A 23,359-nucleotide genomic window follows, 5' to 3' on the forward strand; every position below is an offset into this window, starting at 1 on the left:
CTGGAGGAAGATAAAACAATATAAAACAACATTGCATAGAAATACTTATTAAGGATAATGAAAAAAACAATGTGGGGCTGGGAAGGTGGCTCAGTGGTAGAGTGCTTGCCTGGTATGCATAAGCCTCTGGGTTCAATTCCTCAGCATCACATAAGCAGAAAAAAGCCAGAAGTAGTGCTATGGTTCAAATGGTAAAGCACTAGCCTTGAGCTGAAAAGCTGAGGGACAGCACCCAGACCCAGAATTCAGGCCCCACGACCAACAACAACAACAACAAAACATGAATTTTGTTTAGTATTTCTTCTAACTGATAGGACTGAGTGTTTTTTTTTTATAAAACTGTAAGTGACAACTATTGATATGTGTTTCAAGTCAATATGTACAAATCAAGATTACCTCATCAAAACAGGGTGCATGCTCATCTTTCCATTAAGATACTTTGATTACAAATACTTGGGGAAATACTTTGATTACAAACACACACACACACACACACACACACACACACACACACACACACACACACTTAGAAAATAGTGCAGTGATCCCATGTACCTTTCATCTAGGCTCTGGAATGAACAATTTAGTCCTTTTCACACCATCAGTCTGAATTTCCCTCACCAAAATTAAATTAATGACTAATGCAATAAATTCTTGTCTTGAGACAAATGCTAATCTGTATTAACTCATAAGACCCCCTCCCCAGATAGTCATAATTTAGCTGTGCTATCTCTGTTCTTTTCCATTTTTTTTTCTTTTCATTCTGTTGTTGTGAAGGATTGACTCTATCTGAAGTAAAGGTCAGCGCTACATCTAACCAAGAGAAAGAGAAGAAACAGGCCAGCACTCCTCCTTTCGTTCCATCACTCCCTTTCTCATAGCCCATGATGGGTGAAGGTGAGTCTCTGATACATACAAAGATTGCTGTCCTGCAGCCGTGGCTGGAGGTGTTACTCTTTCTTTCAGGCTGGTCCTATATTGAGTATGCTCAATACCACAGCCCCCCAGAAATGGTGATACCATTAAAGGTAAGTTGCAATGGTAGAAGGATTAGGCATCCAGGCTGGCTGTCCAATAACCTACATTTATTTTGGGGGCCCAGAGACATATTGTCCACATAAAGATCAAGAAGTTTTCAGTATCCAGACACCTCTCTGTATTTACACAGACCACGGAGCTCTCCTTGAGTATCAACCATTTGTCCAGAATGACTACTACAACCAAGGTTATGTGGAAGGGGACCCAGAATCCCTGGTAGCTCTTATCACATGTTTAGGAGGTTTTCAAGAAACACTACAAATAAATAAAATACTTTATGAAATCAAGCCAAAGAGCCCATCTAACTCCTCTGAACATCTGGTTTGTAAGATAGACTATGAGAAGATACATTTTGTTCCCATGAGCTGTGCATTAACAGAAGAAGAAAAAGCACAGCAACTGAAATTCCAAGATAGTGCTAATTCCATGCTGAAGCAAAGCGGCTGTGAAGGCTGGTGGACCCACAGGTGGTTTATTGAAGTAGCATTGGTTATAGACTATGAGTGATTCCTTCACTGGGAAAGAAATACCACAAAGGTGCTCCAGGAATTATTCATCATTATCAATGGAATGAATTTTGTTTTGAGTTCAGTGGATATCAACGCATCTTTACTTGGACTTGAAATCTGGACTAAAGGAAACATCATGATTTTGGAAGAACTATACACTGTCCTGTGAGAATTTTGTACTTGGAAGAGAACACAGCTTCATAATCGCATGCCCCGTGATAGTGTGCATCTTTTTGCAAAATGTAATTTTGGTGAATTTTTTGGCTTAGCTTATCTGAACAGTGTGTGTAATCTAACTTTTAATTGTAGAGTTGATAGTCCTCTAGAAGATGATTTCATTAGCATTGGACATATTGCAGCACATGAGACAGGTCATAACTTAGGTATGGAAAATGACCAAGGTTCATGCACTTGTGGGGAGGACTTTCATGTAATGGATCCAACAGAAAATCTCTCCATTGAATTCAGCAACTGCAGTTATGTTGCTTTATGGAAAACATCTGCAACAGTGAGCTGTATGCACAACTCACCCAACCCATTAGACATCTTCCCATTGAAGCACTGTGGAGATGGTGTAATTCAAGTTGGGGAGGAATATGACTGTGGGTCTTTACATTCATGTGCAAATGATCCATGTTGTCTAATAGGCTGCACTCTGAAAATGGGGGCCGAATGTGCTTCTGGGTTCTGTTGCAAAGATTGTCACTTCTTGCCTTTAGGCATGGTGTGTAGAATAAAAGATTGTGATCGTCCTGAATGGTGCAATGGAACTCCATGGGAGTGTCCTAGAGATATGTATGTACAGAAAGGGATCCATTGTAAGGACAGGGGATACTGCCATGAAAAGAGATGCAATGACTGTGAATATTTGGTGTGCAATCCAGGAGTGTACCTCAGAGTTTCTATAAGGAATCAAATACCTCCGGTGACCCTTCGGGCAACTGTGGGAACACTCACAGTGTCATACACACAATGTAAAAGCTCCAATAGCCTCTGTGGGAGAGTGTGTGAGAATGTGAGAGATCATTGCACTGTGCTATCAGTGATATCACCTGCTGGGGTACCAACTACCACTGGGGAATCACCATATCTGATATTAGTGAAGTAAAAGATAACACAGAGTGTAGTGCACAATATGTGTGCATAAACAGGACAAGTGTCCACAAGTGTGGCTGAGCAATATGCAAGGGGTCTGTAACAACCAACATTACATCTATTGCAACACAGAGTTTGGCCCACCTAAACTCGGTCTACTTCCAAGAAGAAATTAGTTGAATCTACTGATTGTGCTTTCTTTTATTATGATTTTGTTAATTGTTTTCTTCATTTTCCTTTGCATCAAGCAAACAATTCATGAAAGGAAGCAAAGTACAATATCTGAGCCAACAGAAAAACTTTCAACTTCAGTATGTATTCCCCATCTGTACTAAAATCAACCATGAACTAATGTTTATATCCTAATAGTGTGCTATTACATATATCAGAAAACACAGACAGTCCTAACTAAAGGTAATACCTAATATATTGTACTTTTCATTATTTAGGCAATTGTAGCAGATGATTTAACGTGTGTGTGTGTGTGTGTGTGTGTGTGTGTGTGTGTGTGTGTGTGTGTGTGTGTGTGTTTAAACTGGGCTTTGTATTCAATACCTTGCATTTGATAGGTAGGTGATCTACCATTTGAGCCACTCCCATCTTTTTTGATTTTCAGTTATGTTTTTTTAGATAGGCTATTCCGCTTTTTTTGTTTTCATTTTTTTGTGTTTTGAGTTTTCTGCTTGGTTCTGTCCTTAGACTGAGAGCCTCCTGTCTACATCTCCCACATAAAAGGAGCCACTGTTCCTGGCCTCTTTCTTCAGATTGGGCTTCACTAACTTTTTCCTACACTGGCTTTGAAAGAACCAAAGTTTGATTTGAACTCATGAAAACCATGGAGACAGCTTCACCTGGCTCCCGTGTGCACAGCAAATGGAACCTGGGACAGTGGAGAGTATCTTCTTGCTATCAGTCATTCTATTATTTTTCTTGTTTGGCTTTGCTCTTGGTTGGAGCAGTGACTCCATTCCTCTTGAATATTGCCTTTCAGTGCATGATATCTATAATGTTGCTGCTTCACATTTGTATTTTAGAGCAGATTGTTATGTTTAATTCCACAGGCTCTACTAGAATGAGTGGTCCACAAGTTGAATTTTCCCTGTAGTCTCTCTCCCACATGTAACTCAGATGAGTTTCAGGACTTGGGACTTTTGAAAGAATGAATTTAGACAATTTGATACCCCCTAAGGTTTGGGTTCATTTTCTTCACTGATTAAAAAAATTAAAGGCAGAGAAGTGTTTAAAACAGACAGAGAAGGTTTATTTGAAAGGGAAAGAGACAGAGAATGAAAAACAACCAGCAAAGTAAACTAGTGAAATGGAGTTGTTATACAAGGAGAGGTCCTGCAGCCAGGTGGCTGAAATCTCTCTCTCCCCTCACACTATATAGAGATCTATATAGATTCCCTTGCCCCCTCCCCACTTCAGACATGTTCCAGGTCTCATTCCTCCAGAAGTCCACAGTATCCATGAATTTGAATGAGGATGAGATTTCAGGACAAGTTGAAATGGTAAGGAACTTGGGCAAGGCTTAATTGAGCAAGAAAGAAATAGAAAAACCAAATTCCACTGTGTATATATACACCACATTCTCTGGATCTATTCATCCACTGAGGGGCCTCTGGGTTGATTCCATGTCTTAGCTATGGTAAACAATGCTGCTATGAACATGGTTTTGCTGGTATCTTTAGTGTGGCCTTGTTTGTGTTCTATTAGATAAATGGCTAGGAGTGGGATTGCTGGTTTTGAATGGACAGTCTATGTGTAGTCTTTTGAGGAACTGCGATGCTCTTTCTGTAGCGGTTGAACAAGTTTACATTCTCACCAACCAGGGTTGTATAGTTAGTTCCCTTTTGGCCAGATCCACACCAGCACCTGTTACTGTTATTTTTCTTGATATTGGCCATTCTAACTGGGGTGAGGTAGAATATGAATGTGAGATATACACACAATGGAATTCTACTCATCCATCAGAAAGAATGAGATTCTACTATTCAAAAGGATATGGAAGGGCTGGGAAGATGGCTCAGTGGTAGAGCGCTTGCCTTGCATGCTTGAGGCCCTGGGTTCGATTCCTCAGCACCACATAAGCAAAAAGCCAGAAGTGGCGCTGTGGCTCAAGTGGTAGAGTGCTAGCCTTGAGCTGAAAAGCTGAGGGACAGCACCCAGGCCCAGAGTTCAGGCCCCACAACTGGACCAAAAAAAAAATAAAATAAAAATTAAAAAAAAAAAAAGGATATGGAAAGAATTATATTAAGTGAAGTAAGCCAGACCCAAAGAAACATAGGTTGCATGGTTTCCTTCATTTGTGGGAACTAGAATGTGCCTTATAAACCAACAAGTAAACACACTGGATTATAAAAAAGAAAATACACTGTGACATGGCAAATTTTACAGGTCTTTAGACATTCACACAGAGTGAGACCAAATCGGGATGTTCTTAGGAGTAGATCACGTGAGTGTAATAGCTATGTACATCTGACAATATAGAATAATATTTATTGAAACAAACTCCAAGAAGTAGAAACATGTGTTTTTTTCTTCATTGCTATTTTTGTTTTCATTTCCTTATGTCTTGTTTGTTCATTTATCTGTCTTTGGGTGGTTAAGAGGTGGGACACAGAAATGGTAGTGAACAAAGGCAGACTGATACACACTAGACCCCATGTTGAAAATAAGCTATACAATTTGTGGGTAAGGATTGAAGGGAAATGTACTCTTTATCTGACTTATGTAACCATAACCGCTCTGTACATCACCTTACAATAACAATAGATAAAGAAAATTAAAAAATCCGTCAAAAGCAAAAAAAAAACCCTACTTACATAAGCTAACTTATGAAAGTATAACCCCTCTGTACATCCCCTTTATAACATTTTTTTTGGGGGTCCGGTCGTGGGGCCTGAACTCTGGACTTGGGCACTGTCCCTCAGCTCTTCAGCTCAAGGCTAGCGCTCTACCTCTTGAGCCAGAACCACTTCCGGCTTTTTTTTTTGTTTGTTTATATGGTGCTGAGGAATCGAACCCAGGGCCTCAGGCATGCAAGGCAAGCGCTCTACCACTGAGCAACCTTCCCAGCCCCCCTTTATAACATTTTTGTTGTTGGTGGTGGTGGTCGTGGGGCTTGAACTCAGGCTGAGCTCTGTCCCTCAGCTCTTCAGCTCAAGGCTAGTGCTCTACCACTTGAGCTACAGCGCCACTTCTCGTTTTCTGGTGGTTTATTGGAGATAAGAGTTTCACAGACTCCTGCCTGGGCTGACTTTGAACCGTCATCCCCAGATCTCAGCTTCCTGAGTAGCTAGGATTACAGGCGTGACCCACCAGTGCCTAGCTATAATAAAAAAAAAATTTTAATAACAGAAAAAGAAGTAGAAAAACAGAGGCAGACTTTAGAAAATAGGATGTGTGTGTTTTACAGGTGTTACTTTTAGTTATTTTGATATCAGTAATATTTACTTTTTAAGAAAGGAAGAGTTGGGACTGAGCTCAAATTCTGCTTAGGATAAATGTACCCCTTGGTTCTAACATTTGTTATGTTTAATCACTCTTGCTATCACTCTGCTTTATCATATGGACCCAGTAGCCTGCTAAATTTTTATCTCTGAGTTCTGAACTTTCTTCCAAATTTGGGTCATTGTTTCTATTAAACACCTCCTACAACACAGGTGTCTGTCTTGAGACATATTTTTCTTAACACTTTTTAAACCTAATGAGTCATTTTCCCAGAATAAATCTCTCTTTTGAGATTTCCTTGCTCAATATTAGAGCACACTGACCCATCGAGCATCCATCAAGGCAAAGGGAGAGCCCTGTTCTTTTTTCTTTTACGTAAAGTTGCAGCTTATGAGAGAAGGAAGGGTTAAGACAAATGCAGTTCTTATGTCTTCTTACTGAAGATGTTCATTCATAGTGGTGATCTATTTATTAATCTTTGGCTACTATTTTCCATGCCTCATTTTCCCTGATCTCCTTTACCTCAGTGTAGAAGGAAGAAAATGAGTATTCCTATGGGGTTAATTAGAGGAGCATAGTAAATAGAGTAAGACATTCAGATTTACTCCTAAGGAAGAGTAAGTAGAGCCTAAGTTTGGTTGAGATGATGGAGTCACAATTGGGAGGAATCTTAGCTACATGTCAGGTTCTGAGGACTAAGAAGCTGCTGTTGGTAGGCAGATAAATCTAGAACTTAATCCAATGAGAAAAAAATGAAAAGGAGGAAATTGTATTGCCTATCACATGAGATCTCAAGTGGATAAAACGAAATGTGTATTTGTGAGACAGTGGCCACAAATGAATCATGAAACAGGTTATCGTTAGAAAAGCTACTGGGGATCACCATTTCATCTATCAGTAAGTCACCCAAGAGTTTTACTCTAATTGATACAAGCACAAATAAATATCCACACCCATCCACACAGGCACACCCACACATCCCCTCTACACACCTATTCCACACCACCACATACAATGTTTCTGTATAAATTATCTAGTCTGAAGGGTTCAGCTTTTCTATTTATGATTTCCTATTATCTTTCATTTGTTCAGAAGACACGACTCTTTTTTTTTGGCCGGGGGGGGGGGGGGGGTCCGGTCAAGGGGCCTGAACTCTGGGCCTGGGCACTGTACCTCAGCTCTTCAGCTCAAGGCTAGCGCTCTACCACTTGAGCCACAGCACCACTTCTGGCTTTTTTCTTTTTCTTATGTGGTGCTGAGGAATGGAACCCAGGGCCTCATGCATGCAAGGCAAGCACTCTACCACTGAGCCACCTTCCCAGCCCGACACGACTCTTTTTAATGTGCTGTTACCTATAGTTTGAAAAACTCTGACTTAGACTCTGAGTTCTGGGTTTCTTGGTAGTTGAGTTATGGAGATAAATAAATTTGATACCACTTGGAGAAGAAGATAATTGATACAGATGGTGTAAAACTATGTCAACTATATGGTTTCTGAACTTACATAGCACTATAGCACTTTTGAAAATCTTACATGTTCTCAGGAGCTATGACCTCTGGAGACATTGTATGAAATAATTGAATGCATGCAAAGACAATCTGGCTCAACTACACGTTTGAGATTGTTCTCTTATAACCAGCTTGTGGGAAAAGGTTTTTAGAGTCTATTCTGATGGATTTTTTGTTTGAGTGTGTACTCTCAAAAGAGTGTCTCATAAATAAACACTTATTTTCCATTACACAAATATGCATATTCCAAACTATCATAATTGAAAAAACCATTAAGACAAACATGAACAGTTAATCAAAATATCAGAATTTTTATATATTTTTTCAGGACATTTTCTTCAGAGATTTCCCATTGGTCTTACATCTGGTGTGGGTCTTAGCATTGGGAACTGGCATTTGATCTGGGTATTAGAGCCCTCAGCACAGATTTCCTGTTCTTTTGTTCTTCCACCAAATAGCAGTTCTTAATGTCAGTAGTTAAATTGCTCATTACTTTATTGATCTCCCTTCCAGTACTCTTTCTGTATGTAAAATATTCAATGCATGTTTATAGATTCTTGATGTCTTTCCACCACTGTGCAGAAATTGTACACCATTAAACTTGAATCAACCAATGACATGTCCAAAGTGTTCCTACATATGTTACAGTTTTATGCATATTTTGCTGAAAAACAAAGCAACTAATAAGTACTGTCAATGTGTATCCTATAAAATTAAGAAATTTGAGGGAACTGGTGGACTTCCAAGGGATGGAAGAGGATGATGAAAGGGTGACAATCGTCAAAAACATTGTATTAATAAACTACAGCTTTGTACTGTACAGCTGTACTTTTGTACAGCTACAGATAGTACACATCTATAACATTTAACTACTGTTAGGCAGGCACTATGCTAATAACACATTTCACATTTTCACAAAATAATGATAGAACATTTGTATTATTCAGAAAAAATTAGTATTGCTATTTTCATATGAGATATGTGTAGATATTTTTATTTTTTTCTGATAAATCTTGAAGGTTGACATTTGAAATGTTAATGCCTCAAAATGTAGGAAAGCATGAGTAGAGTGTGGATAATTTTGAGATATACTGCAAATATATTAGTAAACAGCATAAAAACCACTATGAACCCAGTGATCAATAGGAATTTGTCAGGGTAGAGAAATAGGCACTGGATGGGATGAGGCTGTCTAGTGAAAGAGGCAGGGATAAAGATGATGACAGGATCAAAACAGATTATCCATAAGCATAAAAATAGAACAATGAAAACAGCTGAAATTGTATTAGATAGGAGGTGGTGCATAAGAGAACATTGCAGAAGAGGTGATATTGATTGAATGCACTGTAATGCATTGTCTACATATTTGGAGAGATCACAATGAAATCAGCCCCTCTGTAGGTTAAAAAGTAATCTTAAATGCCAGGAATTTGAATTGAATACTGTGGGTTTACCTCTCTGCTTTTGAGGATTATGAATTTGCTTTACATTTCTGAAGATACTTTTCTTTTGCTTGTAGTGTTCTTTTATTTCAAACATTATTTTCCAAGTCAGTTTTTATTTCCTTCTCATTTTTTAATGCTAGAAGTTTTGAGAAGTGTTGTTTTTTTATGAGTATATACACATATAAACACACACATATATATATACATATACACATATAAACATTGAACAACAATCCAGGCTGATGTAGTAATGAATAGACCCCTGATGACAAATATATAGTTGCATGCATTGAAATCCACTGACAGAAAGTTCCACCTGCCAGATGTCAATGATTCTTACTGTTACAAATCCCATCTGACCAATACTGAGACAATGGACTCTCAGACCCCCTGGACCATCCATTTGTGTTTTCTCAATGTCTACCATATTATCTGCATAATATTTTGTTAATATTTTATTTAGGGACAAGGACACATATCCCTGTAGGAAGCCTGCCACTGTCCTATTAGCAGTGTTCTCATTTTCACAAAATATATGCTAGTGCATTTTGACTACTGAGAGCATTATTTGTAAAGTTGCAATTTTATGAGGTATATGTGTTTACATGAGATATTTATATTTGCCAGTTACTATTGGTGACAATAAAATAATAAAATGCCAGTAATTCTGATGCTTTTGCCTCATTGCATATATATTACAATTGCAATGTTTTCCTACCTCCACTTAGAGTGCATTAATTTTATTTCTGATTCTTTGCACACTCACAGTGTGACTGCCACACTATAATTAAAAAGCAAATCCAAGGCACGATATCTGTTCAAGTCTTGGGCCAAACAAAAATCCACATTAACCCATACTCTGCTCTTTCTCCAACCTGCTTTGCTCACAATTTACCTAACTCTACCTTGGCCCTTCTTTTTCTAGTTCTGAAGGACTACTTAAGCAGAAGAGAAACCTTTAAAAAAAAAACCAATGCTACATATAATCAAGAAAAAGAGAAGAGACATACCAGCATTGCCTCCAGGCCTTCCCTCACTTGACTTCTCATCGCTCATGATGGCTCAAAGTGAGGGACTGGTGCATATGAGTAGCACTTTCCTGAAGCTTTGGCTGTGGTTATTACTCTTTTATTCTGGTTGGCCCAGGGCTGGATATGCACAACATTCCAACCCCCCTGAAGTGGTGATACCTTTGAAGCTAACTGGCGATGAGAGAAGTGGTAGGCATCCACTCTGGATCTCCTACAGCCTACACTTTGGGGGCCAAAGATACATTGTCCACATGAAGATCAAGAAGTTTTTCATATCCGGACAATTCTCTGTGTTTAGCTACACAGACCAGGGAGCTATCCTTAAGGATGAACCATTTGTCCCAAATAATTGCTATTACCATGGTTATGTGCAAGGAGATCCAGATTCTCTGGTGGTTCTTAACACCTGTTTGGGGGGCTTTCGTGGAACACTGAAAATAAATAATATGCGTTATGAAATTAAGCCCAAGAACCTTTCTGACACCTTTGAACATCTGGTTTATAAGATGGAAAGTAAGGAGACACATTTCCCCATCATGAGATGTGCATTAACAGAAGAAATAGCACAACTGAAGTTTCAAGACAGTGATAAACCCATTGAAAGGCAAAGCGATTATAAGGGCTGGTGGACCCATAGAAGTTTTCTTGAACTTGTATTGGTTGTGGACAAACAACGATTCATTTATCAAGGAAGTAATACCTCAAATGTGATACAGGAAGTATTCAGCATTATGAATGAAGTCAATTCCCTATTACTTTCACTAGATGTTGATGCTATTTTACTTGGACTCGAGATCTGGAATGAAAAAAACTTTGTGTCAGAAAAGACCATAGCTGATACACTGTCAGGCTTTTGCCTTTGGAAGATAAAAAGTCTTGATCCTCGGATACAAAATGATCTGGGACATCTTTTCACACAACAGGATTTTGGTTTAACTCTTGGTTTAGCATATGTTGGAAGTGTATGCAATGAAAATTATAATTGTGGAGTCGATCGTGTTGTGGGGGAGGATTTGCATAGCAATGGACACACGGTGGCACATGAGATAGGTCATAATTTGGGTATGCTTCACGATGATAACGAATGTGTATGCGGAATGAAGGAATGCATAATGGCACCAACAGAAAATGAATCCACACAATTCAGCAACTGCAGTTATTCTGCTCTGATAAAAACAATTAAGAAAACAAATTGTATGCGCATGCCACCAAACCCATTGCACATATATAAATATGAGCTCTGCGGGAATCAGGTGATTGATGCTGGAGAGCAGTGTGACTGTGGATCCCTCAAAGAATGTGCACATGACCTATGTTGTCTAGCAAACTGCACTCTGCAATATGGGGCTGAATGTGCTTCTGGGCTCTGTTGCAAAAATTGTCACCTCCTGCCTTCAGGCACAGTGTGCAGAGCAAAGGAAAATGAATGTGATCTTCCAGAATGGTGTAATGGAACTTCACAGCATTGCCCAGAGGATGTGTATTTGCTGAATGGATCTCCTTGCCTCGGCACTAGCTTCTGCTATAAAAAGAGCTGTAATAATCGGGATAAACAATGTCAGAAGATTTTTGGTGAAAAAGCCAGAAATGCACAAAGTAAATGCTACAGGGAAATGAACACCCGTGGTGACCGTTTTGGAAACTGTGGTTTAACTAGCTATAAATACATCAAGTGCCCCATCTCCGATGTCCTCTGTGGGAGAGTTCAGTGTGAGAACATTTCAGAGTTTCCCTCTTTGGAAGAACACTCTAATATTCATTGGACTCGCTTCAATGAGGTCACCTGCTGGGGCACTGACTACCATTGGGGGATGACCAAAGTGGACACTGGTTATGTAAAAGATGGAACGGAGTGTGGTATAAGACATGTGTGCCTCAGCAAGAGGTGTGTCCTGAGGCCATTTTGGTCAAGGGACTGTTCACCAAGAAAATGCAATATGAGAGGCACCTGCAATAATAAACATCACTGCCATTGCAACAATGGGTGGGACCCACCCAACTGCTTCATAAAAGGCTTTGGAGGGAGCATTGATAGTGGGCCACCTCCAAAGGAACCCATTACGTTTGTAGAAGATGAAAGAGTAAACAAAAAGAATCACCTAATACCAATTTTGATGATTTGCTTTTTTGTCCTGTTCTTCTGTTTGTTCATGGTTTATTTGAAGAAGTTTCTTTGAGGAAAGTTCTCAAAGGTCATCTAAGAATAAAGACCCCAAGGGTAAAACTACCTGAGAAATAAGAGCTCACTGTTCAAACATTGCCTGGAGAAGAACTCAAATGTTCAAACATAAAGGAAACAGAGTCAAATTTTACAACTGCAGGAAATGATACTACCCATTCATGAAATACCATATATATATATACTAATTTTCAGCATCCTTGCAGTACTAATATGAATGTATGCATCAGAAATAAGTGACAGAAAGCTCCAAAGATGTTTGAGCTTGAAGGATCATAAACACCATTAAAAAATATATGAGTCCTAACATATCCCACTGTTCATTATTTTAAGCCACTTAGTGGTCATTTTTAATGGAATTCTTGTCTTCGAGTTTCCCAAGCAAAGCTAATTCCTTTGTGCCACCTCTATATCATTCTTTTTCTTCCTCTCCCTGTATTTCTTCTTTCCTTCCTCCCTTTTTCTTTCTCCTCTCCTCAACGTGTGTGTGTGTGTGTGTGCGTGCGCGCGCGTCTGCTTGATGTCTCTCACTTCCAAACCATCTTCCCCTTTTCACTATTTTGCCACTTGGAAAGAAGAAACTCCCATTTCATTTCCTCTTTGCCAGTTCTCTCTGTAGTTTCTGTCCATAGAGGCTCCAGAGGGAGACCGGGAACCTGAGAGATCTCTACTTGAGTTCATGACAGCATCGTAACAGCTCTTTGGTGGTAGGAGTAGCTTTCAGCCTGCACATTACCACATACATATTTAGTATCTTCCAGAGCAATAGCATTGTCAGCCTCAGAGATATAGCACACTACCAAACCAAAGTCCTAAGTCAGGATCCCTGCACCAAATTCAAGAGGTTTTAACTCCAAGCTGACAGGACCCTCGGCTCTGAATTTGAAAGTCATATAACCACATGAGATATTAAAATCTCTAGTTTGAATATTCCAATGTCTTTCTTGATCTCTCTTCCTAGCAGCAATAGCAACATATATCTCCTAGCTAGCAAACTGTGGTTATCTCAGAAGTGTGTTTTCTTATTCTTTGACATCTGAGTGGTAGAGAATGAAACTTGATACCATAGATAACACAGAAAAAAAATCAAATGTCAGAAAATCTGATTTTTTTTATGAAAAACCAATAATATCCCTAGGAAATTATTTAAAGTTAGAATTTATTTTATGATCTGTTCGCAAGCCAAGTTCTAGTGGCTCACACTTAATAAGCTTAGCTACCCGAAAGGCTGAGAGGTGAGGATCTAAAGCACACTGCATCTTTGAATGAAGAATAAAACAAATACAAGACGCTGCTAATTATTAGTGGATAGGGAAAATCTGACTAATTAACAGGCTATACACGTATGAAGTACCACAGTAAAGCTTCTTTTAGCAACTAACATGCATTTAAATGAAAATGAACCAGGTGCTGTTGGCTCATGCCTGTAAATGTAGCTACTCAGGAGGCTGAGATTAGAGGAATGTGGTTCAAAGTCAGACTAGGCAAGAAAATGTGTGACTCATCTCCAATTAATCACCAGAAAACCAGAAATAGAGTTGTGGCTCAAGTGATAGAGCACTAACCTTGAGCACAAAAGCTTAGGGACAGAACCCAGACTTCAAGCTCCATGACCACTACCAACAACAACAACAAAGTAAGTGTTAGAAAGATAAAGCATGTCCTTTATTTTTTATTTTTATTTTTTGTCAGTCATAGGGCTTTAACTCTGGGCCTGGACACTGACCCTGAGCTCTTCAGCTCAAGGTGAGACTTCTACCACCTGAGCCACAGTGCCACTTCTGGTTTTCTGGTGGATAATTAGAGATAAGAATCTCAAGGACTTTCCTTCCCCGGGGTGCCTTTGAACCGTGATCCTCAGATTTCATCCTCCTGAGTAGATAGGATTACAGGTGTGAGCCATGAGCACCCAGCAACATGTCCTTTCTTGGATAGAGACACTAATAGGAAAGAGTGAACTGAAAGGGTAGTGAAAGATGAATGTAATCAAAACACATTATATGTGAGTGTAAAAATGGATCAAAGAAACTCAATAAAACCCCTTTGCAACACTGTGTTAATGGATTTAAAATTTCAAACAAAAAAGAAAGGAAAGAGCTGGGCAATGGTGACTCATTTCTGTAACTTTACCTAGTCAGCAAACTGGAAGTTGAAGCTTAAGCTTCAAAGTCAGCTTAGAGAAATGCCCATGAGTCTTTAAAACCAATTCACCAGTGAAATGCTGGACTATTTACTCCAGTATCATAGTGCTAGTCATAAGAAGAAGCTAAGTGAGAGAGCACAAGGCCCTTAAAGACTAGGACTGGCAGGCGCAAACACACACACACACACACACACACACACACACACACACACATAGAGGAAGGTATTAAAATTTACTACTATTATTTCCTTCTAGTTCTTCTATTTGATCAGCTTTAATATATAGATGCTATGCTATGGGGTGTCTATATTTATATCATGTATAGGTATATATAGTGTTATCTATCTTCCTGGTGATTTGACATCTTGTCTTGTGCACCAAATTTCTTTTTCTCCTGTGACAGTTTCTTACTTAACACATATATAATCTGATGTAAATAGGTGTCTCTGAAGTGGACAGTTGGATACAGATAAATAAGGTGAAGATTTAGCTTCGTGATGACACAAACCAGGGAAATACTACTAAGACTAGAGATAATCCTCAAATCAATCATTCACTTGCAGAGGAAGTATGTCCTTAAAAAATAAAAAAGATAACTTCTGGTCTCCAGAACTGTCATACATTAAAGTTTGTTCAAACACTAATTTTGTGGCCTTGTGAAGCAAACAAATATAGAGATCACAATGATCAGGTCAAGTTTTGTCAGTTAAGAATTTGTGTTGAGCCAGGCACTGGTGGCTCATGCCTCCAATCCTGGCTACACAGGAGGCTAAGATCTGAGGCTAGTGGTTCAAAGCCAGCTGGGGAAGGAAAGTCCACGAGATTACCTCCAATTAACCACCAGAAAACCAGAAGTAGTGCTGTGGCTCAAGTGGTAGAGTGCTAGCCTTGAACACAAAAGCTCAGGGACAGTGCCCAAGCCCAAAGTTCAAGCCTCCACAACTTACAATATAAAGAAGAGAGGGTGGGAGGGAGAGAGAAAATTTATGCTGAACAGCTAGGCAATTCATGTGTTAATTGAGAAAGCAGAGGCAAACAAATTTATTAAGGTGGACATGTAGTGGGAGAAACTTTAGTAGCAGATATCACACTTGCAATATTTGTAATTTTATCTTTATGATATAGGTGATAACTAACATATTAGCTATTGTGTGACTCACGTAACTTGCTAAAGACAGTCTTCTAAAATTGTCTTCAGTCGAAACTGCCAGTTACCTCTTGACTTAGGAAATTTATTCCTACTATAACTTCATTCATCTGTGTTTTCTTCTACATTCTGGTTTTGCCTGGTCTCTTAGAAAACAGATTTCCATAAACAGATAAAGCAAATTTATGCACATACAAACTGTCTCTTTTGTATTGATCTCAAAGACAGAGATCATTAGTGATGTCTAAATTCCTTGGAGAATTGGTTAGATAGGCTTGAGGATGAAGTGCTTCAAGTAGTCCACAATACAGTTCAATATGGGAAGTAAATTGACAACAGGGCAGCAGTATGAGCTAAAGTAGGGGGTGAAGTGGACCTTATTGCAAATGAAGAAAATACAGAGCTGTCACTGGTGGCAGGTGAGGGATCGTGAAGATTCCCCTTAGAAATCAGGACCATTCACTCAGGGTTTTATCACAGTTTCTTAAATTTGAATGTGGAATATTTTGGGACAGTAATGTTAGGAAAATCTGTAAGCACTATATTCATTAAGTAAGAAGCAACAAGAAAATCAGAAGTACATTCTACTATATAGAAAATGTGTCATGAATGAGAAACAAGCTATTTTGACATCAGGGACATTTATGGTAAAAGAAAAAGGAAGGAAGAAAGGAAGGAAGAAAGGAATGAAGGAAGGAAGGAAGGAAGGAAGGAAGGAAGGAAGGAAGGAAGGAAGGAAGAAAGAAAGAAGGAAGGAAAGAAAGAAGGAAGAAAGGAAAGAAAGAAAGAGGAAGGAAGGAAGGAGGGAGGGAGGGAGGAAGGGAGGGAAAAAGGGAGAAAGAAAGAGAAGGGGAGAGAGAGAGAGAGAGAGAGAGAGAAAGAAAGAAAGAAAGAAAGAAAGAAAGAAAGAAAGAAAGAAAGAAAGAAAGAAAGAAAGAAAGAGAAAGATTTCTAACGTATTTGTAGGGTGTATTTTTTGTTGCTTTGTATGTCCCTTCCTCAAAATATAACCCCTGTTTTCACTGTATTTGATGTGGGTATAATTTGTGGAGGGGAAGGGAAAAAACAAATTGTTTAAATAGGGATACATGTGGACCCATTGCAACAATGAGATGTACAAGACGTTATGTCGAAAAACGAACTTTACAACTTTTGGCGCCAGGGGGCTGGGCGGGGTGGGGGGGGTGCGAGGGGAGGAGATAGGAAGGGATGGGAAGGGGAAACAACGGAGGAGGCAGGCAACAATGCTTGATAAGAAATGTACTCGTTACCTTGCCCATGTAATTGTAACCCCTCTGTATGGTATTTTCACAATAAAAAAAAAACAGGAAAGAAGAAAAGAAAGAAAGAAAGAGAGAGAGACAGAAAGAAAGAGAGAGAGAGAGACAGAAAGAAAGAAAGAAAGAAAGAAAGAAAGAAAGAAAGAAAGAAAGAAAGAAAGAAAGAAAGAAGGAAAGAAGGAAAGAAGGGAGAGAGAGAGAGAGGGAGAGGGAGAGAGGGAGGGAAAGGAAAAGATAGAGTTAAGATTTGGCTCAAATTCTTGATAAATGTCACCCTTTGTTCGAACATTTTGTACATCTTTGTACACTTTGTACATCCAACTATTTTTGCTTTCACATAGGTTTTATATGGACCCAGAGACTTCAAGGTTGGCCTGCTAAACTGTTGTCACTGATTGGTCTTTCCACAACCTTGACATTTTTATAACAGGACTTCTCTCCACACAAAAGACAGATTCTGCCAAACATTCAAGATAAACCATCAATTGAGATAAATTTTTTAAAAAACCTGTCTATGATGAGATTTATCCAGAATAAATCTCTTAAAATTTCCTTGCTCAACCTTAGAGCGTACTGATCCTCTAGATATGGGAACAAGGTCAAAGGAAGAGCACTGTTCTACTTTCTTGTACTTAAAGTTGTACTGTAGGAGTGTGTAAGGCTTAAGACAAAAATAGTCCTCATGTGCTTTTAATGAAGTTAAATTCCTGCCTGCTGTTTCCCATGAGTAAAAAGAAATGAGTTTACTCCTATTGAAGAGTTTCTGGAGCAGAGTAGATAGGGTAAGGGATTCAGATTTACACATGGAAGAGTAAGTAGACACTAAGTTTGGTTGAGGTGGTAGAGTCACAATGAGGAGGAATCATAGCAACTTGCCAGGTTCTGTACACTTAGAAGCTGCTATTGGTAGAACTTAATCCAGTAAGATACAATGGAAGAAGAGAATTTATATTTCTCTTTCATGTGAGGGTTCAAGTAGGTCAAAAAGCAAAACATCTTAAGTGTTCATGGGACAGTTACCACAAAGGAGCCATAAAACAGGTTATCATTAGAAAATATGATGGAAATCATTACTTCATCTATTGGTAAGTCACTCTAGTATTTTATTCTAAAGCATAGATGTACAAATTAGTGCAGGAAAACACACCTATGCATATCAAGATATTGTCCACAATGTCTAGATCTTCAAGGAGGCCATATCCTTTATCATTCACTGTTCTGCTTTAATTGCCAGAAGCTACTAAGTCTTTTTTTTTTTTTTTTTTTTGGTCAGTCGTGGAGCCTGAACTCTGGACCTGGGCACTGTCCCTCAGCTTTTCAACTCAAGGCTAGTGCTCTACCACTTGAACCACAGCGCCACTTCCAGCTTTTTCTGATTATGTGGTGCTGAGGAATCCAACCCAGGGCCTCATGCATGCAAGGCAATCATTCTACCACTGAGCCACCTTCCCAGCCCTACTAAGTCTTTTTAAGGTGTTGTTGTCCATAGTATGAAGATCTAGAGATATTGGTACTTGAACTACAGAGATTGATACATTTGATAAAACTGTTGGAAGCAGAAATAAATTGGTGAAAATTTGTTTATATATCAGTCAGCTATGTGGTTTTTGAACTTTCACGATACCACATCACTTTATAAATAAAAATGTTACATTGTCTGAAGAACTTTGGCCTCTAGAGTCATAGCATAAAATAATGCCATGCATAAAAGATGATCCAGCTCAAATATTCATTTGAATTTGTTTTTCCTATAACTAGCTTGTAAGGGGAGGCTTTAGGAATATACTATGATGGATAAGTATTGTTGTTTTAGTTTACTCTCAAAAGAATTGCATCTTCTTTTCTGCTACGAAAGTATGAACATCCCAAAATACCAAGGAACAAATATATATCAGGACAAATGAAAGTATGAACACCCCAAAATACCAATGAACAAAAATACATCAGGACAAATGAGCAAGGAATCCATGTCAAATTGCATTATAACATTCAAGAAGTTGTTCTCTTACTGGTGTTACATTCTTTGTGGTGTTACATTCTTTGTGGTGTTACATTCTTTGTGGTGTTACATTTTGTGTAAACTCTCAATATGTTTTTTCATTTTTTAAAGTATTTTAGACGGTACTTTCATTGTATAACATGAGGATAATATTCAGCCTTTAAAAAGACTCTTCTATAAGTCAAGACTAAAAAAATCCAGTCCTGTAGTAAACAAATATTTAATGAATTTTAAATTAATGAATTTCAAAATATAAAGTACCATGACTGAAATTCAGTCATTGTAACATCTTGTGAAACACAAGGACAAATTCAATTTTATACCTGAGGGTACTCAGCTAAGAACTCTTGAAGAAAAAGAAAACTAGAAAAAGGAGCAATGGTGACAAGTGTCAATTTATTGAATACACAGGAATATTTAAAGTAAATATATCTTTATGACTTCCATCTTAGACTCAGCTTTCAAGTTATATGATCCTAATTTTGTGTTTCCCTCTCTGCCGTATCCCTGTAAATAGGATCTATCATTTGTGTTTCCAGCAGTATTTGCTGGCATGGCAAAAATATTAATCTAGGTTTTATATGGAAAATATCCAAAAAATGTTGACAGATTCTTCAAGTATATATTTTAATACTCTTTTTAAATGGCACACCATTAAGTTTTATAGTCCTGTATCATTCAATTATGTGCTGCTAGTGTACATATACATTTTACTGAACAAAAAGCAACTATTCTCTTCTTTTAGCCAAGCACTGCACCAGTACTGATGTCATTTTCACCAATTAGTGATAGTATATTGTATTATTGAGATAAATATTTTCAGTGTTTATATTTTGATGTGTGCTTTGTCTAGGTATTTGATTTGTGACATAAGTCTTGAAAATAGACATTGGGAATTGGTTACTTTAAATGCCAAAATGTGGAAGAAGGAAAGCTAGAGTATGATTTTTGTTGTTGTTGTTCTGGTTGTGGGGCCTGAATTCTGGGCCTGGGCACTGTCCCTCAGCTCTTCAGCTCAAGGCTAGCGCTCTACCACTTGAGCCACAGCGCCACTTCCGGCTTTTTTCTTTTGCTTATGTGGTGCTGAGGAATCGAACCCAGGGCCTCATGCATGCAAAGCAAGTGCTCTACCACTGAGCCACCTTCCCAGCCCAAGTATGAATATTTTTGAGATACAATAAAACTATGGATGAAAACAGTAAAAGATTATAGAAGACTGAAGGAAAAGAGAAAGAAAAAAGTCTTTGTAGTGAGGAACTACTAGGGAGAAAAGTTTCAATAAGGAGAGTGAAAGAGAACAATTTTTGTCAGCATGTAGGAAAATAGAATAAGGGAATCTGTTGAAATTGTATTGGGTGGGAAAGAATAAAGGAGAGTAGCAGGGGAGTTTGAAATACGTTGTATACCTGTGTGGAAAGGTCACAAAGAAATCATCCCTCCTATGTCACAATGAAATCACCTGTCATCTTGTGACATTCTGAAATATCAGTGCCCTAGTACAACAGGATATTTCTGGGAATTTTTCTCTCTTCTTTTGAGTTTCATAGATAGATTGGCTATTCATTTCTGAATAACCTCTTTTTTTGCCTCTACTATTATTTTCAAAATTTCCTAGTTTGTTTGATTTCCTTTTCATTTTACATAGCAAAAGTTTTGATAAATGTTTTCTTATAGTACAAAGAAATATAAACACTTTTGAGTAACGCCCATCTATCAAAACAGGATAGATTTCCTTACATTCTTATACACATTATTTTATTAACAAAAATACCATTATTAGGCAGAAAACATCAATGCTCAAACTATACTTGATACAAAAAACCCAAACAAACAAACAAAAAAAACAATCTCATTGTTCAAAATTCACCAGAGACAGAAAAGCAACATTTTACAATTCCAGAAAAAAAATCCCAATCTATGTAGAAATTTCTATGTAATAAAATTTAGAGTCCTGGCGATAAAAATATAATTGCATATGTTAGAATCTACTGACAGAGCTCCATTCCAGAGATCAATAATAATCGGAGGAGGCTGAGATCTGAGGATCATGCTCAAAGCCCACCCTAACAGAAAAGTCTATGTTTTTTATCTCCAATTTTTCAGCAAAAAAAAGTCATAAATGGAGTTGTGGTTCAAGAGCTAGAGCACTAGCCTTGAGTGAAAAAGCCAAACAAGAGTGTAAGAACCTGATTTTAAGTCTAACATCCAGCACACAAAATACTAATAATGATAGTGTTGCAGGATTATAAACATTCATCACTAAAAAAATATGTTCTGGTGAATTCCTTGGTTTAACTATATTAATCAACTTATTTTTTAATGGAGTAAGTCTCTGTGTTTCCCCAAAAATGGCCTAACTCATGGATTTGTGTGTGTGTTGGTATGGATGTGTGTGTGTGTGTGTGTGTGTGTGTGTGTGTGAATGAATATTTTTATTTGCTAGCTCTGAATTTCAAACTATCTTCACATTTTTCACTCTGCTTTATCATGTAAAGAGAGAAACCTATCGTTTTCATTGACTCTTTGCCAACCCTCCCTCTTCTTCCTACCTACCCAATAATATTAAGACAGGAAGACAGAACGTCAGAAAATTGTATGACTGAGTTCCTTAAAAATTTGTAACGAAGCAGAAAGTAGATTAGTGGCTCAAGTGGTAGAGTGTTAGTCTTGAGAGAGAGAAAAAAAGCTCAGGTACGGTGTCCATAACCCTGAGTTCAAGTCACAGGACGCCACCCACACCCCATACCCTCCTCCCCCACACACATAATCAATGATAAAATACTAGTAATTGCTACTGAATTGCTTTAAAATTTTGATTAGAAAACGGGACTAAAAGATACTTATATTTATATGTACAATGTAACGTGTACTGTCAAATCAGGTTTTCTCTCAGACTAAACTTTACAAATCGTATTTTTTTTCTTTTTTTTCTATTTTATTTTATTTTATTTGAGAACATACTGTACAGAGGGGTTACAATTACATGGGCAGGATAATGCGTACATTTCTTACCAAGCATTGCAGCCTCCTCCTTTGTTTACCCTTCACCTCCCTTCCCAGCCTCTCCCCTCCCCCCCATCATACCCCCCTCCCCCCACACACACCGACATTGTAAAGCTGGTTTTGACATGACATTTTGTACTTCTCATTGTTGCAACAGATCCACCTGAATCCTTAAACGACTTGTTTGTCCCCATCTCCTCCACATGTTATACTGACATCAAATATAGTGAAAGCGGGGGTTACACTGTGGGGGAGGGACATACAAAGCAACAAAGAAATAATCTTATAAATGCGTTAGAAACACATGCATGAAAGAAACGAAAACATTAAAATATATATCTAAGGGTTCGTTTTCCTAACATCACATTATCTGACCTTTTCTGTTGACTCATACCAATACTAGATATTGCAAATAAGGGAAACCATGGGACCTATGTTTCTTTGGGCCTGGCTTACTTCACTTAATATAATTTTTTCCAAGCCTTTCCATTTCCTAACAAATGGGGAAATGTCATTCTTTCTGATGGAGGCATAGAATTCCATTGTGTATATATACCACATTTTCTTGATCCATTCATCTACTGAGGGGCATCTGGGTTGGTTCCATATCTTAGCTATGGTAAATAATGCTGCAATAAACATAGTTGTGCTGGTAGCTTTAGTGTGGTCTTTTTTGTAAACATTAGGGTAAATGCCCAAAAGTGGGATTGCTGGGTCCTAGGGGAGTTCTATGTGAAGTCTTTTGAGGAACCTCCATACTGCTTTCCAAAGTGGTTGAACAAGTTTACATTCCCACCAACAATAAAGTAAGGTTCCTTTCTGTCCACATCCCCTCCAGCATCTGTTGTTAGAGTTCTTGATTTTTGCTGTTCTAACTGGAGTGAGGTGATATCTCAATGTTGTTTTGATTTGCATTTCTTTTATGGCTAGGGATGTTGAACATTTCTTCATGTGTCTATTGGCCATCCTTCTTTCTTCTTCAGAGAAGCTTCTCTTTAAGTCTTTTGCCCACTTATTTATTGGGCAGTTGTTTCTTTGAGGATTTGTTGTTGGGGGGTTTAATTTTTTGAGTTCCAAGTATATTTTAGATATGAGACCCTTGTCCCGTTGTATGGCTAGTAAAGATCTTCTCCCAATCCATGGGCTTTCTATTGATCTTGCTAGCTATGTCATTTGCCCTGCAGAAGCTCTGCAACTTTATGCAATCCCATTTGTCCAACCTTTCTTTGATTTGTTGTGTTTCCGGGTCTCTATTCAGAAAATTTTGGCCTGAGCCAAGGAGACCTAGGGTTTCTCCTATTCCATCCTGTAATGTTTTCATAGTGTCTGCTTTGAGTTCAAGGTCTTTGATCCATTTGGAGTTGATTCTGGTGCAGGGTGATATATAAGGATCTAGCTTTAGTTTTCTACATGTAGTTAACCAATTTTGCCAGCACCATTTACTGAAGAGGCTGTCTACAAATCGTATTTTGAAGGCAGCTAAGAATTATGGTTCCAGGATCACAGGGTGAAGTAAAATTTCAAACAT

General features: G+C 38.3%; 2 protein-coding genes across 7 annotated transcripts in view; both read left to right on the forward strand.

The window, feature by feature from the left end:
• The first annotated feature begins 815 nt into the window (after positions 1-815).
• The window catches only part of LOC138823225 (disintegrin and metalloproteinase domain-containing protein 25-like), a 39,084-nt gene continuing 16,540 nt past the window's right edge, over positions 816-23,359 (forward strand). The window contains exon 1 of one of the 5 annotated variants that reach the window (XM_070016316.1): positions 816-897. The gene's annotated coding sequence lies outside the window, so the exon portion shown is untranslated. Of the gene's footprint in view, positions 898-2,887; positions 2,954-6,953; positions 6,993-17,740; positions 17,915-23,359 lie in introns of those variants that run through there. The other 4 variants (XM_070016318.1, XM_070016314.1, XM_070016317.1 and 1 more) reach the window with 4 other exon arrangements.
• On the forward strand, positions 2,888-12,534 carry LOC138823224 (disintegrin and metalloproteinase domain-containing protein 25-like). 2 transcript variants are annotated; one of them, XM_070016311.1, is made up of 2 exons: positions 2,888-2,953; positions 9,975-12,534. In XM_070016311.1, the coding sequence occupies exon 2, from the start codon at positions 10,023-10,025 to the stop codon at positions 12,255-12,257; it is 2,235 nt and encodes a 744-aa protein (XP_069872412.1). In that variant the 5' UTR covers positions 2,888-2,953; positions 9,975-10,022; the 3' UTR covers positions 12,258-12,534. The 2 variants fall into 2 exon arrangements, with proteins under 2 accessions (XP_069872412.1, XP_069872413.1); XM_070016312.1 differs by lacking the exon at positions 2,888-2,953 and adding an exon at positions 6,907-6,992.

This window comes from Dipodomys merriami, unplaced genomic scaffold, assembly GCF_024711535.1.
Source record: "Dipodomys merriami isolate MVZ:Mamm:240054 unplaced genomic scaffold, mDipMer1.0.p SCAF_12, whole genome shotgun sequence".
Taxonomy (NCBI): domain Eukaryota; kingdom Metazoa; phylum Chordata; class Mammalia; order Rodentia; family Heteromyidae; genus Dipodomys; species Dipodomys merriami.

Coding starts and splice junctions, on each gene's coding strand:
- LOC138823224 (XM_070016311.1), top strand. CDS start 10,023: ATGCTACATATAATCAAGAAAAAGAGAAGAGACATACCAGCATTGCCT.